This window comes from Hydra viridissima, unplaced genomic scaffold (assembly GCF_058129835.1).
Source record: "Hydra viridissima isolate aposymbiotic clone 2 unplaced genomic scaffold, HvirCarnegie_v1 scaffold_16, whole genome shotgun sequence".
Lineage (NCBI taxonomy): Eukaryota > Metazoa > Cnidaria > Hydrozoa > Anthoathecata > Hydridae > Hydra > Hydra viridissima.
In genome coordinates this window covers 443576-460719 of record NW_028324315.1, presented here as the reverse complement: position 1 = coordinate 460719, position 17144 = coordinate 443576, and the positions used below count along the sequence as shown (strand labels likewise).

The window sequence follows — 17144 nt, the reverse complement described above, 5'->3', positions numbered from 1 at the left end:
GCCATTGTACGGGGTTTACTGGGTAGATACAAGTAGTCTGTTAACCAGGTCGCGATTTGTGTCTATTCTAGAAGTCTTTCTACTGAAATCTTCCCTAAACTTTTTAAAATCCTTGTTGCGGGCCTCTTGTGCCTCCTCTGACATCAGTTCAACTGGCAAGTACTGTCTAGCAATGATGGCATGGCCATGAACTAAAATTTTGTGTACTGATTGTGACATGTAATACCAGGAATACTTAGATATGTAAAGTTTAAGAGCAGTAATACAAAACTCTTTAAACTTGACAGTATCAATTTCAAATCCAGATGATAAAGTGACTAGAATATTGTAAAAATAAAATAATAGAGTTTCATCTACTTTCAAAATTTTGGCAGTTGATTGATAGTCTGCAAAGGCTCGTCGGGCGGTGTTTCCATCATTACTGGTACCTACAAATTGCACATATGTGATAGTTAACCTGATGATTTATATACAAGTATTTATGTAATTTCACTTACCAGACCCTCCACTTTTTGGGAAATCCACAACCAGCCCCATTTGGTTCATAAATTTTGTCTGGATACGTTTCTTCACTTGCTTAACATTTTCCTTATCTTCAATAGCTCTAGACTGCCACTTTTGAGTTTCAAGCTTGTATCCAATATGTAATACCATTTCAAAAAACCTAATCCAGGAATGCAGGCTAGAAAGACCATATTTCGGTTCTAAATTACTAGCATTGTCCAATTTCAGCACCATTTCTCAAGTTATTCATGTTATTTGGAGACACACCACACACAGAGCAACATTGAGTTGAATTAGTCACATCAGACAGAATAGTTTGAATTTTGCCATCAATCATGGTCAGTTCAATAATACTTTTGACAACCAGTTCTTTTCCACTAAAAGTAACATTAAAAATACCACATTTTTCTATTTCAGATTCTAAATATTTTGCTTCTTCTAGGACAACAGCTTTGCTTTCTTTTTGAAAAGAAAATCTTATTGGACGACAATAAGCAGTAGATGATGGCTTGTCATTACGAAATACTAGTACTTCTTTGATATTGCAGAACCCACTGATTTCTAGTGGTGCTAAGCAGGTAATGAACAGAGATTCTCCTTTTTTTAAGTTACGATCTCCAGCTTCCTCACTAGTCACTTGCTTGTACACGCTTTGCCCAGTAGCCCCATCAAACCCGGCCTTGCAACGCAAAGTCAACCGGGTCAAACCATCCAGCATTGTGCTGATCACAGGAGCTTGCACCTCGCAGAGTCTTTTTACTGTGTGTTTTAGTAATTCTTGTAGTGGTACTTGTGCTGAATAATCATCAACAAAGATGTTCTCTGGATAGCAGTTAGCTTTAGACAATCTTATGTTGTTGTATGAAGGATATATATGGCAATCAAGTTCTTCAGCTCCATTTCTGATAAGTTGGTAGGTTGATTTTGACATGCCATCATCTATAATTAATGCCAGACCTTCATTAGGTGTATACTTTTTAAACTGACAAGAAGGTTCTGATATCTCAGCAACTTGCTTGGCAGCCTCATAATTGAACTTATTTCTTAATTTAAGCCTTGCTGAGTGGAGCAACTCATCAGTAGTAAAATTATTTATAACATCATTGAGTCTTCATCTTTTGGTTTTGTCAGATGCATCTTCAAAGGAGTAACTTGGTCTTCCACCAATATTATGTGATTGACTAGAATTATCAGACTCAGATATATTATTACTGTATGTAGATTTAAAGTTCTGAGCGAACCAATTTTTATTTTTACTCTCAAACTTTATATTTCCCCGGTTTGCATTCTTCCATTTCTTTTGATATACTTTTAAAAACGCAGCACATCCAGTAAAACCCAAACTCATAGAGACTAGAATAGCTTCTACAGACAAAGAAAATGATTCATCACTAGGCTTTAGTTGGTCATGGCGTATACGTTTATGGACATCACTTATCTTCATATCAACTACAAAAAAATAATTTTAACATTATTATTGCAACCACTATAAACTAATATAACATAAATATGGCCATTATTTTCATTTCAGCTACATTTAATTAGGCCAGTATAATAAGCACAGCACCTATTATTAACTAAAACCAAAAAAATAGGTTTGTCGCAAATGGTATTTTACGAAAATATCATTTTTTAAATGTTTACCAAACTTAAAGGGGCAGCTAAGAGCAGAATTAAACAGCACCAACAGGCTGTACATATATTGTATTAACTTATTTTAACATTAATAAGCTGTTCCAGCAGGTTCTAAACTATATGCGCCACTTTTAATATAATATTTTAATATTGTAAATAAGAATCTTACCTTAATATTTCAAAATGAAACTGTGAGTTTAATACAAGACCTTGGAATTTGTTGTGGTATTTTTCGTAAAGCTATAAAATTAAATTTTAATGTGTCAATTAATTTTGCATATGTTAAATAATTTAAAAGTTATTCGTTGTCATAATTATAGATGATATATTTATTATAAAAATTAATAAATGAATTTCTAAATATATTCAATTGTAAATGATAATTATACATTTATGATATACTATCAAACTACAAATAATGTTTTAAACCATACATTATGCTCTTATATACATAATATACTAAGTAGTTGGAAGTATTTCGAATTTTTTTTTTTGAGGTTTTGTCTACCACCTGGCCCACTGTGCCAACACTGCAGTGGCTCATTGTGCAGTGTTGGCCCAATAACAAATGCAATCGCAATGGCGTTCGACTACTCGCCAGAAGCATGCCAGACTCGGGCCAGTACTGGCCAGTACTGGCCAGTTACTAATCTAGTTATCACGGCGTGCGATGATTCGCCGGAATTCTGGTCAAATGTCGTAGGCTGTCTGGGTATTTTCTTACATTATTACTAACAAAACTAATATGCTTATTTCATACATAGTTTTATATGAGGTGGTAATTAAAATATTTAACTTATTTAGGTTAATTTTACTTGTGTCTTAAGTAATTTTCTTTCCTAATAATAACAATTTTATAACAACATTGTCTTTAATTATACATCAAATTACATTTGTTAAATATAAATGGCATTTGGTAAACGTAATTGGCATAGAAATGATTCCCATAAATGTTTTACAAATTGTTTTTGATTTCGTATTTTATTTGCATTAGATTTTTGAGATACATTTGGTATCTTTAATATATATATATATATATATATAATATATATATATATATATATATATATATATATATATATATATATATATATATATATATATATATATATATATATATATATACACTAGGGATATGACAATTTTTAAAGACCTTATCCCCATGTTATTTTTTGTAGAGTTTTATTGCAAAGATCAAGAAAAATACAATGGCAAGTGTCAACATTAAAAAAATGTTACCCCCCTTACTCAAGTTTATAAAAATATATACAGTTATACATTGTGCAAAATGGTTTTTTTTAATCAGAAATACAAACATACAGGTTTCAGTGTTTATTTATCAAAAGAAATTTAATGTTAATTTTTTCAATGCTTTTGCACAATGGAAGTAAATCCTGCAGAACTTTAATTGCACGTTCAGCACAATATTTGACCTTTGATTTGGGATTGGAGTCGGCTCAACCGACCAAAAAGTCCTTAAAGTCTTTATTGCCTTTGAGTGATCTTTGCAAACGGCTGCCAAATTATTGTAGTTTTCCTGATTATAAACCTGACCAGAAAACCAGATGTCGCTCCACGTGCCACTAATAAAGTCACATGATGACTGACCTTCGGCTGACTGTCGAAATTCTGGAAGTAAAATATAAGCTAGCAAAGCATAGATTGCTCGGCTATTCCATCTTGCATTGCTTATATTTGGCAAAGTTCTGAAATTTACTTTAGGGAAGCATCCTGTTTTCTTAAACCGTCTGTAACAAGTGATCATGTGATGAAGGAAAGCCATATCATCTCTCCAAACAATTTCTTCTTCTTCCTTCAGAGCATCTCCAGAATTGTCGAAAGATGCTTTCAGTTGCTGGTACTCTTCTGTTATTCTGCTAATGAACCAATAATTGAGATTAGGCGAGGTTGTTGCTGCTTCAAAATAATCATTCATCACATGCTTTAGTAATGTATCAAGAACATGATGCTGGCATCCAATATAAAGAGGTTTGTCTAATCCAAGCTTAACAAAATGCTTCTGTAGTAGTGTGACTGCCCCAACAGATTTTCCTGTATTTGCAGAGGTTGTATCAGAAATTATTAACTTAATTGCAGGCCATAGCTTATATTCATCAAGCACAGTTTTTATTCCATTGAATATTGTTTCACCTTTTCCATTGATCAGTGCAAGAACTGCTAGTTTAACTTCTCTATTTTCATTTTTTAGAACTACAACCTGGTACTCTGTATTCCTTATGTGCTTCCCATCAAAGTGCAAGCTCCAGTTTTCGTTTCTTAGAGTTTCAATAAAATGTTCTTTTAATTTTTCTCCTGCTTTCATTGTAGCTTTGTAAACACCACTTTGAGTTGGAGTTGGAATAGAAATTCCATCTTTTGCAAGAGTTTTGCAGACTGTGTGTGCCTTTCTTGAACTCAGTTTTGCTTTTGTCACCAAATTTATTGCATAATCAGTTTTTTGTCTTTTACATGTTGTTGGAGCCTATGAATCTTGAGAACCACTGTCAGAATCTTGTTTTTCTTCTTCAGTGCTAAAATGTTCTTCATCTTCACTGCTTAAATCATCCTTAGTATCTTGACTGACTCTTTGCTGTTCTTCATCTTCACTGCTTAAATCATCCTTAATATCTTGACTGACTTTTTGCTTAATCAACTTTAGTTTACTAGGATGAACTCCTTGTGTATCTTCAATTGTGGTGCAGTAGCCAGCTCTATCATTTGTTGACATCTGAAGATTATAGAAGGCTTTATCTTCCTGGCACAACCATTCTCCATTTTCATCAGTTACGTTGAACAAGTTGGTAAAGTCTTGCGTTCCTGGTTTTCTGCTGTCTTTTTCATACTTGTTTAGTGCATTCTCAATTTTTCTTTCCACTGTAGATTTGCCTTTTTGAATTGGAAGAATCAGTTTTTTCCATAAGATTTTTACTTCTTTGACCACTATCACAACTCTCTCCTGTCTACTTTTCACATTTGCAGCCAAGCACTTAAATCTGTCCAGGATATGCTGTTCTGTTGGCATTTTGTTCATTTGATCAAGACTGTCAACAATCTTTGCATACTTTCTTGAATTCTTGGCTGTTTCAAACCTCACCAAATTTGATTCCCATAGTTTCTTATTCAAATCTGAAGGAAGACTATTTTTAGACATCTTGACTATAGTCTTGTCGAATTATAATTTGAGTGTAAATTTAATTATCTACAAATAAACAAATCTTATGATTTTAGGTTATCAAAAGAAGTTTATAAAATATCAAAAGTCAGGTGATGATAACAAATATAATATATAATATGAAAGATTATGTAATAAGAATGCATACATTTAGCAAAATCACACCAGCAATAAACTGAAGCTGTGATACCTTAAGCTGTACTGTATCTAACAATAGATACACTATGAGTCATAAAAAAACATACCACTGAACTTATTGCAATAACTTTGCTCATTCTGAACCTTTTTTAAAAATTTATTCAGTGATTATTCACAACTAAATTATCTACTAAACGACATCAAAATTACCACCAAAGTGCCATTGCTCACTATGCACGTGCACTCCAAACTTCAACAACACAAAATTGTCTCATTTCTTTACCAAAAAGTGAAGTTACTGAAATGCAAATGTTAAGCTAAAAACATCCAAAAGTTTAAATACTTTTAGTTGTTTACTAAAAATGGTGTCCTCTTCAAGTAGAGAACAAGAACAATACTTGACTAATACAAAATATTACTTTTTAAATTCTTTTTTGTTGTCTCAACCTAGAATTTTTAAACTAATTTTAACTTCTATATAAGAAATCAGACAACTTTTCTGTTGTTGAAGTTTGGAGTGTTCGTGTACAGTCAGTTTTTAGAATTGGGTCGCCATCAGACGAATGTTTTTCTGCTATTCAATTCTTAACAAAACCTGAAATTTTGTTAGGCATCAGACCAAATTTGACAAAGTTATGGTAGAAAGTTCAGTGGCATGTTTTATTATGACTCAGTGTAGATGGGAGAAAACAGTTTTCAGCTTAGGGGGTTGAACTTTTTTAAGATTTAACACTTTCAAATGGTATTTCCAGTTTTAAAATGTAATTTCTCCACTCATAGTGGCATGGGAAACCAAAAATTGCGAAAAAAAATTTTTAGTCATACCTCTAATATATATATATATATATACAGTACTGTGCAAAAGAAAGTAGCACCTAAGAGAATTTTAATATATTCAAGATAAAATGTCCAGAAAGCACAGTGTGATTATGTAAAATATTTTTGTATTTTTCACCTGTAAGCTTTTCTGTTATTCTAACAATGTCCCCTACCCCATTTATTGAAATACAACCCCCAAATTGAATATTCCCTCCACCATGTTTGATAGTTGATGCTAGACATGGCTTCTTCAATGCCTCTCCCTTTCTTAGCCTAACATACTGACGTCTATTCGTCCCAAATATTTGAAATTTAGATTCGTCTGTAAACAATACCTTGTCCCATTGATTTTTCTGTCACTCTTTGTGCTCTCTGACGAACTTTAATCTTTTTCTTTATTACCATTGCGTAGTAAAGGTTTTTAATAGCTACACAGTAGGATGTCCCAAAAAAAAAAATTTTTGAATTTTATATTGTGCACTATTTCAAACATCCTTATTTGGTCCCAGTAGACCACCATAAAAATATCCGGGCTCAAAGTAACTGTTTAGCTGAAGAAGGTGTTTTAGAAAAAACTTGCATATAAATTTTAATGAGGTTTTTTTCTATTTATTTATTGAAATTCCGGTAGTATTCAATATTTTATAAAAAATTTAAATAAAATTAAAGTTAATCATCCAAATTATTAATTCTGACTGCTATACTTACTGCAACTTTGAAAAAATTTTATAATCATTTAATTTTTTATTATAATTGCATTGTTGTAAAATGTTTTTTTAAAATGAAATACTAAAAAATAAAAAAAAAAAAAAAAAAAAAAAAAAATAGGTGGTGCAAAAATTATTAAACTTTTGTTGGAAAAAATATATTTCGAAAAAAAAAATATTAGCATAATGTGCTTTTTTTTATATAAATATTCTTCAAGTCTTGTTTAGTGGCATGTTTAGACACCTTCTGCCGGTTGTCTAAAACCACCATCATCGTGTCTTGGAGCCTGTCTTCAGAATGTGTCCTTCCAATGAAATCCTGCACCAATTTGATGTGACTTTCAGCTCTGTCATTAACAACTGCTAATTGACCTACACTGGACACAAATGTCTTGAAAGATTTATTGTTGAGATTTTTCTCAAAATTTGACATTCCTTCTTCCTTCCATGAGAGAATGTCATCTTTGGTTATACCAAGATGAAGAAAAAAGAGATAAGACTCCTGAGAATCAAAGTTTGACAGCTTTGAGAGGAGACAGACCTGTGTAAAAGGTTTTGGTTGTTCTTTGTCAAAGCTCTTCATGTCTGGAACATCATATTTTAATAATTCTACAAGAATATCCGTCCTCTCTTTCTCCTCTAAGTGCTGGTCAGCTAAAGCAAAGATTACACACTGTGGTGTAAAATACCAAGTGTGTCTGAGAACACTAAGACTAAGAGCTTTCCGTACTTCTTGGAATAAAGTGAGTCTTTCATGGTCTGCGATGAAATCTTGAATGCTCTAAGATCATTGGATGGAGCCTGTGCTGCCATTGGACTCTTCAGAAAGAATAAACAGTGAAAGATCACTATATAATCTGTTGCATCCTGTATCATCTTAATTTCATTGATACTGAGTTGCTTGTTGTAATTCTTGGTCATTTGCATTGCTAACAGATACAATGAATCAGCCATAAATCTTGCTTCGTGATGAGCACCTGGTTGTAGAAATCTGAAGTTCAACAGATCTGCTCCAAGGTAAAAAGCTACCAGTTGACATAAATACTTGTAATCCCTTCTGTCAAAAATATTTGCTTTAAGAGCAGTCGTGCAGAACTCCATTGTTTCATTTGCAAGATTGTAAAAGAGGGTTCCTAAAGCAAACTCAGGTCTGTTCCAATCAAATTTCTCAATGTTGCCCAATGTATTCACGTCTTTTTCAATCTTAGACCAAAGATCTTGATATTTTTTGTATAAAGATCGACTGGGTCCCTTTTTTTCTCCCTGTAATTCCATCATAACATGATGAACATGTCTTTCCATTATATGGTGCCTAAATTTATTATTATTATCATTTTCTGTCATTACTCTCAGAAAAAAAGAAAAGAAAAAAAATGCCTGTAATTTATATAGTAAAGCATCATACCTGCACATTAGGCAAAGTATTGGACAAGGTAGAGAATAAACTGCAATATTTCTAATTGCACCATTATGTTTACCAGTGTTTGAGCGAGTTGTGTCAGCACAACAAGCTATGATTTGGTCTTTTAAGTCATAATATTCCTCAAGACTTTGGATAGCCAGTGCTTGATCTTTCCCTTTTGAGGAGGGTACTTCAAGTATTCCCAGAAGAAAGTCAAGTGAGCGGGTCTCTGGAGAGGAAACACTAATTGCCAACCTCTACTGTTTCCGAAATCTTTACCTCTGTCCTGTACTGCTTGACCAACTTTGTGTCAAAGTGAAGATCAAGTTTTAAGCCCCTTACCTTATCCAGGTTCTGCTCTCTCACTATAAGTGCTTCATTCTCTATAATTTCATGATTTTTTCTTGCCATCTGTGACTTAAAAATGTTAAAAATGTCAGTATCTACTCCCCCAGCTTGGAATAGGGAAGACAACATTGCTGTTTCAGCTCTCACACTTGATACCAAAAAAAAAATACAGAGCATTGTCATTTTTTAAATTATGTAACATTTTAGTTGTTTAAACTTGAAGTTTTATATATACTTTAAATATACTTAACTTTTTTATATGTAAACTTATTTACCTTGTCATAAATGGAATCCACTTATCCAAAACACCATTCAGACTGAGTTGAAGGCAAATCTTGGTTGAATCACACAACTTTGTTTTTTTACAGTAGGAGTTTCAAAGACTGAACCATAATCTGTTCCACTACACCCACTGGAGAATTCCTGCTCAAAATTTCTCAAAGCTTCTTCTTCTGCTGCTTTTTCTAGTAATTGACTTTTTTTTTTTGTTCAACAATTGCTTTCAGTCTCTCCTGCTGTTGTTGTTCTTCTTCCATCTTCCTCAGCAGATTTTTCATTCTTTCCTCACCTTCAGCAACTATTTCAGCAAATGTTTTGTCATTTTTGTAGGACATTTTGACCATGTCCCCTTTCAAACATCTTTTCAAAAAAATTGCATCCTCCTTTACAGCCTCTTTACTCCTTCTAGGATCCTGGCTAATTAACTTGAAAATGTTTTCCTTGTGTATAGGAAACAAAACATCGGCTTTGTCTAAGAACTCTTGAGTATGTTGGCTCATGGTTTCTTTGCTCATCTCTAAGGTTCTCATCTTTAAAATTTTGATATACTGGGTATACAGAGCAATGATTCTATTCCTAAATTAAAAGTTACAACATTTAAAAAATTTCAACGTTTTAAAATATAATATAAAAACTTATGTAATTATATTTCACAGATAAATGTTTCACAGAATACTTAATTTTTATGAGAGATTTTTACTAGAGAAAATTGCTCTAGGATATTTAGTAACTTACTTAATTGATCGTTCACTGATGATAAAATTTTCATCAAAGCCTGCCTTGTTCCAAATGTTAATCAGTTCCCTTATGATGCACACATTTGTTATTTCGTTTCTGCAAACAGCATAACACATACCACCACTGCATTTAAGTTTGCCTGTACTCTCCAGAGGACATCCAATTTTAGATGACAATGTTTTGATTGCAGTTGCATGACTCTGGTTAATCCAGTAAATTCTGCGACAAACTTCCCCACCGGTTGGAAGTCTATTTGGAGAAAATATCTGGAGAGGGTACCCCAACAGATAAAGAATTCTTCTTCTACTAGCTTTTCCAACATGCCCTTCACTTGCCATATTTAATACTATTTTCTATATTATAAAATACAACAGAATTGATCACAATTAAATGTTATATTACAGAAATGATCACAATGTTTTTATATATATTTTTTCATATTTGTAAAAATTGTTACAATTAAACTTATATTACTCAAATTAGAATTAAGTAGCAGTATACAATATATACTGCTAATGTTTTTCAACATCCTAATAACTGATATTTTATTACTTAATATATTTGCAGAGTTTTAATCATAAAATGCAAAAAAAACTCTGTAATCTCATTAAAATTTATATGAAACATTTTTCTAAATTACCTTCTTCAGCTTAACAATCATTTTTAGCCCAGATATTTTTATAGTGGTCTACTGGGACCAAATAAGGAGGATTGACGTAGTGCACAATATTAAATTCAAAAATTTTTTTTTTTTTGGGACACCCTACTACACAGCCTTTTAATCCAGATTTTATTAAATATTGTCGCACAATAGATGCATGTACTAAAGTTCCACTAGCTCTTTTAAGATCTTGAACGAGTTCTGCGCTTACTTTCTTGCAATTTCGTAGCGCTGTTATTTTTAAAAACTGTTCATCACGTAGGCTTAACTTTTTGGCACGACCAGACCTCTTTTTATCCACTACATCACCAGTTTCATTATACTTTTTAACTATTTTTTGAACTGAGGCTCGCGAACAATTCACACGTTTGGCTATTTTAACTTGGCTATAGCCCTCTTCATGTAAAACAATGATGAGACTTCTGTCATTTATTGATATCTTTGGCATTTTATTATTACTGAAAAGTAATTTTATTATAAAACAAAACTTTTGAAATAAAAAAAATTTTTTTAGACAAAAAAATCTGTAATTAACACGAGAACTCAGCAGTAACTAAAAAATTCTTCTCCACATTTTTATTTATCAAAAAATATTTAACAATAATAAATTTAAACAAAATAAATGAATAGTACAGTGATTGATGTAATCAATTTCTAGTGTTAATCCTTGTCCGCAATAAATAAGCAAACATTATAAGTGGGTGAAAAATGATACGAGTTGAAACCGGGAGGCTGTCTGGGAATTGACCAAAGTTACCCCGGCGACCGAAGTTACCCTGGTTGACGGTACCATTTTGAATACTTGAACCTCCAGTGGGGCACAAAATTTATTGTTACGCCATGTCTGGCAGCTGCTCTAGACAGAACCAAATTATCTCACCGCAAAGCTGCATTTATTTTTACTGAAACAGCTAGAAGTTTGGGTCAAAATATTGACAATCTTGCCATAAATCGAGATTCAATACGTCGACAAAGGCAGGAGCATCAAGTCTGGAGATCAGCAAGTTTAAAAGCAGAGTTTCGTGTTCAAATTCCTTTGGTTGTACATTGGTACGGCAAACTCATTCCTCATTTGACTGGTAAAGAAAAGGTGGATTGTTTGCCAGTATTGGTTTCTGGCAAAGGTGTTTCTCAACTTTTAACTGTTGCCAAGCTGTTATCTGGAACTGGGGAGGCTCAAGCTTCTGCCGTCTTTGGGGCAATTGAAGATTGGAATGTAACCAATAGCATCCGAGCAATATGTTTTGATACAATAAGTTCCAACACAGGCAGAATCGCTGGTGCATGTGTTCTTCTGGAGTAAAAGCTTGGCAGGGAGCTTCTATACTTTGCATGCAGACATCATATTATGGAACTCATCATTGGTTTTGTATTCCAAGTATGCATAGGGTCAACATCTGCTTCAGAGTTTCTTCTCTTTAAGAGATTTCAAGAGAAATGCGGATTAATGGACACCGACAGATATGAAACTGGAATGGCAAGTGATGTAGCTGATCTAGTGGAAGATATTCGAGAGAGCACAATCGAATTTTGTAACAAGAATCTTCAACAAAGTCAACCTAGAGATAATTACAGAGAGTTTTTGGAACTTGTCATTATCTCTCTCGGTGCCTCATGCATCATGCACGTTGGATGTCGAAGGTGATTTACAGTTTGAAAATCTGGAGGTTCAGACATCAATTCAAATTAACTCTGACAGAACAACTGGGATTACGTGATGTTTGTGTATTTACGGTTCGTGTCTACCTGAAAATATGGATCGCAGTCCTACTAGCTGCAAATGCTCCATACAGCGATTTGATGTTGATGAAATCTTTGCTGAAGTACTCGACTATCTATCCAGCAATTGCGAAAGCTACATCAATCAAGCTATCCAATTATTTATGGTATTTGTCGCCTGAACCTTTGGGTTTAGCATTCTTTGATGATCAGGTCAGTTCAACCACAAAACGACCAATGGCGAGTGCCATGCAGAACAAAGATTTGGAACAAGATCACACCAAAAGGCTTAGTGTTCCAATGGATGTATTAAAAAACAAGAATTTGGAAGATTTTGTAACTGCCAAATCTATGAAATTCTTTTCAATGATGAAATTGCCAGATGGATTTCTAAATGTTGATCCTGAGTTATGGAATGAGCGTGACGGTTTAAAACAAGCAACAGAGATGGTAAAATTGTTGAAAGTGGTAAACGATCATGCAGAACGAGGAGTTGCACTAATCTAGGAGTATAGTGGACTTATCACTCGCGATGAATCCCAGCTCCAGTTTCTGCTACAAGTTGTGGAAGAACATCGTCGAGCCTACCCAGACAGCCGAAAGCAAACTTTAGCAAAGAAGCCAGCAAAAGAGTGAAACATTTAAACTAAGAGTTATTGTTAAATAATTTTAAAGTTCATATTTTTAATCAAAAATTTTATATTGCATAACATGACAATAATTCCGTATTTTACACAATACTCGTACGACGTGAAGTTGTATTATCTCAAAAATATAGTTTGTGAAATTACAATTTGTTTTTGTTTAACCAATGATTGTTAAAAATTATAACATTTCATGATCACTGTGATGTAACAAGAAATGAAAAAAATTAATCGTTAATTTATTGTTAATCTGTCAAATTTTTCAAAACTTTCTAAACTTTGGAGCACTTGAGTGACCCCTAAGTATAAATATTTTTTGCTAAAATTTTTATGGGAGTGTTTTCTACTTAAAAGGAAGAACTTAAAAGGGTAGGACCATCAAAATTTAAAAAAAAATGTTTCGCTAAAATAAGCTCCACCCTACTATCCACAGTCAATTTCAAATTCGCGGTCCGACGGCTCCATCAAAAAAAACAAAAAAATATTTGGGATGCGCATTTAAAAAACTCAAAGTCAAACTAAAAAAATTTGCAACTCATGTGCAGGGTTTGTGGCACATGAGTTTCAATTTTTTGACGTGTAGTTCCGTATAATTGCAAAAGACCAATATAGAGAAGTCTGTAAACAACGTCTGCGGCTTAAGTTGAAGTGCTTGCACATAGTTTAGAGCCGGACATTAGTGGTGCAATATTGTTATCAGTTTCAGTAGTCAGTAATATGCTAACATGTTCCACGGAATGTTCCATCAAATATGAGGGGATATTTGATGGAACATTCCGTGGAACATGGAACATGAACAAATATTCTCTGGTGTGAACGCAACTTGAACAAAAATTCACGGAACATTTGAGGAACTTTAGTACCGCCCAAAAAAGCCAGAACAAATAAATGTTCTGGAATATTTCTTTGTTTTCGTATAAAAACCATGGTGTCAATTTAAACTATCTTTAATGTATATCGTGAAAAAGCGTGTACTTATCAGACTTCGGTCAATTACTTTGAGCAGACTTGGATCAATTGCAAGTGTAATTTAATTGTAATTAAATACATTTTCATGATGTATTTGTAATAGTTATTCTACTTTATAAGGTATAACTACAAGTAAATGTAATACAATTACTTGTAATTGAAGTACAAGTAATTGTAATTCAGTTACTATTACAATTACAAGAAGTTGTTATTCAATTAAAATTTACTTATTATTTTAAATAGGTGACAGGCTGGTATATAATATCTAGTAAACTTAAAATTTCCACAATGTCTCAGCATTCAGATCAAGACGTAATTGACGCCAGCGCTACTAATACTGGTCTTGTTGCATCTCCAGTAAATAAATTTGTATGGAATATAACTAACACAAGTGAACTATTAGATTTATGGAAGGATAATTACAAAGCATTAGTATCACAAATACTAATGCTTTGTAATTATCCTTCCATAAACACAAATGTTTATAAGCAAATGGCAGCTGAATTTTCAAACACATTTCATTTTGTACCTCCCTTAACTGGATCTCAAATTCAATCAAAAATTAGTAATATGAGGAAACAATTCAGGTAAGTACTTCTTCTAGACTTAATGTATGATATTTTACTTACTGAAATGCTGAAGCTATTTTACTAAACTGACCATAGTGGTACTTTTTAGTAGACATTTAGTTTTCATTTGCATTCAAAAATATCTAATTGCAATTTAGTTTGTAATTGAATGTAATGATGAATAATTACTTTAAGATTTATTCCAGCCATTAATTTAAATTTACAGTTTGACACATTATATTAATTAACTATCACATTTAAAGTTATTTGTTTCATATTGTATAGTATTAATGATGTGCTTATATGTATATTTTTTATAAACGAGAAAAACATCAAGTAGGTTCATCAGGTGAAGCTCTAAGTAAATGGTGGCCTTAAGATACAATTGCCCAAATAATAGAAGGTGAAGCTTCCCTTGACAATGACCTTTTGTCCCAAAGTCAGAACTTTTCTTCTCCAGACTGTCTTGGTGACCAAGTAATTTATTATACTTTATTGTCATATAGTTTAAAGTACTACACAGTACAATCTCTCTAATTCAATTTTTATGGGGAAAAAACAAGGTTTGAATTAGAGAGATTTATCGAATTGCAGAATATTGACTCTTCTTAAGCACCTTTCACAGTGTCTTTGCATTTAAACGAAAAATGAAGGTTTTTGAATTGAGGAGATTCGAATTAAAGAAATTGTACTGTATATGCATATATATCTTTGTTAAATACTGTATACGCACACTATATAGTTGGGTGAGAATGACTTCAAGTCAAGTCTCTCAAATTTTTGAGATAAATTTTAATGGAAATATGATTTATAATCATTTCTTTAATGTGTAATACTTCCTATTTTTTGAATACAGATTGTGATAAGAGAGGATAACAATAAGACTATCAGCATTTTAAATATTGAGGATTTGGATACTATAAGGGATGTTCAATCTATTGTCACTATTCCAGATGAAGAACCAACCCCATCTATATCTGGCTGCAATAAAAGAAGGAGCACTGATGATGAAAAAGTATCGAATAAAATAGCAAAAACTGAACTGGTAAGTACAAATCAAAAGGCAAATTTTTCTTCTGAATAGTTAAAGATAGCAAATAAAAATCTAGATCCGTTCACAAGAGTTACGAATCAGAGAGGACACTGCATTAGAGCGTATGTGCGATGCAATTGAAGTGTCTAAAGCCCAAGTAGATGTATCTAAAGCCCAAGTAGAATATTATAAATTCTAAATGAAAAAATAGTTAAGTTATATTAAAGTCAAAAGACCAATTTTTTTTTTCAATAGGATTACTTTTTTAGGTATATCTGCAATATATATATTTAACAAGATCTTTCAAAGTTTTTACTTAAGGGATAGTTTACTTTGTGATATACTGTACGAGCTTGTAGAAGAATCTCTATTTATATATGTATTGTAATTAAGTTTTATCTCTGTTAACTGAACATGCTGGCTTATTAATTCTAATAAAATGGTTTTTCACAACGTATTTTCTAACTTTCCTTGAGTTCTAATTAAATGTTATACTTATGTAATATACTTATATAATTTTAACAACTTTTCAGGAAGATATTTGTGAAGGAAAAAGCTATTGGAAAAACATGGTAAACGTTTTAGCGGTACTTCAATCAAGAAGTAAAACATCAATCGATTATGAATCAATCACCCACCCATTGCCATATTTAAGTTTACCTCCCTCAAAGTTAAATTAAGAAGGAGATCTAATTGAAAGAAAAATTTGGGTTAAACCGAAAAGTTCTCAATGGTTTAATGAGATTTTTCCTCAAATGGAGGAACGTGAATTTAAGGAACATTTTCGAGTAAATCATAAAACATTTAATTTCCTGGTTAATAAATTGCATCCACATTTAAGCAAAACTACTACAGCAATAAGAGAACCTATTTCAGTAGTAAAACGTGTTGCGGTTGCATTGCATTATCTAGCATCATGTGAAGTGTATCGTGTTGTGTCCAGTCTTTTTGGCATAGGAAAGTCAACTGCAAATTTAACTGTCCGTGAATTTGTTAACGCTGTAAATGACTTTTTGCTCCCTAGATATGTTAAATTTCCAATGTCAGAAGAAAACTTAAAAGAATGTAGTAGAGATTTTAAAGCTATACTTAGCTTTCCCCAATGCATTGGAGCTATTGATGGATGCCATATCCCTATTTCAGCCCCTAAAGATCAAGCAATTTCTTATTATAATTATAAAGGATGGCATTCCATTGTTCTTTTTGCCGTTGTAGACTGTAGATAACGTTTCATTTATAGGAGTATTGGCTATATTTTTCAGAATTCTTCTTTGAAAGCAGTTTTAGATTCAAATCTATTTGATAAATGTTGTAAAGAGCTAGGTGGTTCTCTATGTTTGATGGGTGATTCAGCATTTCCTTTAACATGTCATTTGATGAAACCTTATCATGAGCATTTAGAACTTAGCGTTTTTAAAAAAACTATAATAAAGTATTTTGTGGGGCTAGAAGTGTGGTCACGCCTGCCCTGAGAGCCTCAAAACATAAAAGTCTTGCTCAAAAAATAAAACCAATTGGGTTTGGTAGCCCATACATCCATATTTCAAAAAATAAAAAAATTGAAATCATCTGCCTACGTCCAAGAAAAGAAAATGACTTTGATTTTTTGGATTTTTTTGTTCCTTGCTTTATCGCCCGGAGAGCCTCAAACCACAAAAGACACACTCAAAAATAAGAAGTAAATAATAAAACTTATATTACTATTATTGATATGTATAGTCTATACATGGAGGCTTTAAAAATAAAGTATTAAGCCATCAGTCAATGTGTAGGAAATCATTGTTCCTTTGAACTTGTCAGTAATTTT

At 32.5% G+C, this 17144-nt stretch overlaps 1 protein-coding gene and 3 pseudogenes across 2 annotated transcripts; 1 reads left to right on the top strand and 3 right to left on the bottom strand.

Annotated features, from left to right (window-relative positions):
* Positions 1-15: 15 nt before the first annotated feature.
* Positions 16-1435, bottom strand: LOC149877180 (uncharacterized; annotated as a pseudogene).
* A 4963-nt stretch (positions 1436-6398) lies between these two features.
* Positions 6399-8908, bottom strand: LOC149877179 (uncharacterized; annotated as a pseudogene). Its single transcript, XR_016448059.1, has one exon. The product of XR_016448059.1 is annotated as an uncharacterized LOC149877179 (transcript).
* Positions 8909-10392: 1484 nt separating this feature from the next.
* LOC149877178 (uncharacterized) lies at positions 10393-10851 on the bottom strand. Its single transcript, XM_090074274.1, has one exon. It carries the CDS (start codon positions 10849-10851, stop codon positions 10393-10395), a length of 459 nt encoding a protein of 152 aa, XP_089930400.1.
* A 3055-nt stretch (positions 10852-13906) lies between these two features.
* On the top strand, positions 13907-16640 carry LOC149877177 (uncharacterized; annotated as a pseudogene).
* The last annotated feature ends 504 nt before the right edge of the window (positions 16641-17144 follow it).

Bases quoted from the DNA above. Each gene is read 5' to 3' on its own strand.
- LOC149877178 (XM_090074274.1), bottom strand. From the start codon at position 10,851: ATGCCAAAGATATCAATAAATGACAGAAGTCTCATCATTGTTTTACAT.